Genomic DNA, 1,186 nt, shown 5'->3' with positions numbered 1-1,186 from the left:
GTAATAGACTCAGTTTTTACCTATATAATCGAACCACTGCCAGGATCTTGGGGCAACATATGTTCATTTCTTGTTATACAGGAATATCCATTTCCGCACAAGCCTTTCACACAAAAACCAGCTGCTTCAGACCCATCTGGGCAGATACCTTTATGCATCAAACACAAGTAAATATACGTGCTACATGTCCATATAAAACAAATGAAATTATTAAATTAAATAATTATTCCTTTATTAAATTAGATATTAAAACCATGAAACTAAATGTTCATTCCATATTTTTGAATTTAATTCATGCTAATCAATTTTATGAAACTGCTGAAAAGGCAGATATTATTGATAAATTCTTTTGTGAACTGTTTTTATCATTAAGATAGAACTAACCAGTATTGGAAGGAATTCGACAGCAATAGCCAAGGCTACCAGGGCAGTAATAGCCGTTTGGGCATGTGCTATCCACAGTACAGCTAATTGAAGTTGCTGGTGAACCATCTGGGCAAAATCCTAAAATGGTTATTAGATTTCATTTCATTGTAAATTAATCATTATTTATCTGAAGTTTTGCTTTATTTTTAACGGTTAGCAGGGTAAGTTACATGCCTGAATTCTAATTGAAATAATATTTATAAATTTATTTCAATTTTAAGTTCATAAAAGGGACTCTCTTGAATGAGTTCCAGTGGGGAGAAGTATGCTGCTGAGTAAACTTTGCAAACAATGAACTTAAAGCGCCAAATAATATTGAGGAAAACATTATAATTTTTAAAACAAGCAGGATGTTCATTTAGACATGCAAAATAGTATATATAATTTTTGGAAGATAAAACTTATTGAAATTTATTTTCAGGAGATTTTTGCCAACTCACGAAAGTTAGCTGGCTGTGGCGGTGGTACAACCGGCAGCACGCAGCAAGAGTTTAAATGAAGTGCGCAATAGCACTTCATAGGACATTGTGTATTACTTGTGCATTTCGTTGGGTAAGCCAAAGCGGCTGTACCATCAGGACAAGTCCCTTCAATGTACATGTGCACTTGAAAATCTCAGTAACACTCATGAACCTTTTGCAATCAACTTAAGTAAAAATATGTCTAAGAAATATTTACTTAATGATGATGCCATTTGGTTTGGCAAACTGCAGATGCTCTGGTAGAAATAGGACAATAATATCCCGCAGGGCACTGATTG

General features: G+C 34.1%; 1 protein-coding gene across 1 annotated transcript; it reads right to left on the bottom strand.

The window, feature by feature from the left end:
* Positions 1-379: 379 nt before the first annotated feature.
* Positions 380-1,026, bottom strand: Tsp_14748 (putative WAP four-disulfide core domain protein 5). Its single transcript, XM_003367936.1, has 2 exons — positions 867-1,026; positions 380-504 (listed from the first exon to the last, which is right to left on the bottom strand). Exons 1-2 carry the CDS (start codon positions 1,024-1,026, stop codon positions 380-382), a joined length of 285 nt encoding a protein of 94 aa, XP_003367984.1.
* Positions 1,027-1,186: the final 160 nt, after the last annotated feature.

The sequence above is a fragment of the Trichinella spiralis genome (assembly GCF_000181795.1).
Source record: "Trichinella spiralis strain ISS 195 chromosome Unknown Scfld3416, whole genome shotgun sequence".
NCBI classification, from domain to species: Eukaryota; Metazoa; Nematoda; class Enoplea; order Trichinellida; family Trichinellidae; genus Trichinella; species Trichinella spiralis.
Note: the sequence above shows the minus strand (reverse complement) of the source record. Positions and strands in the feature narration are given on the sequence as shown.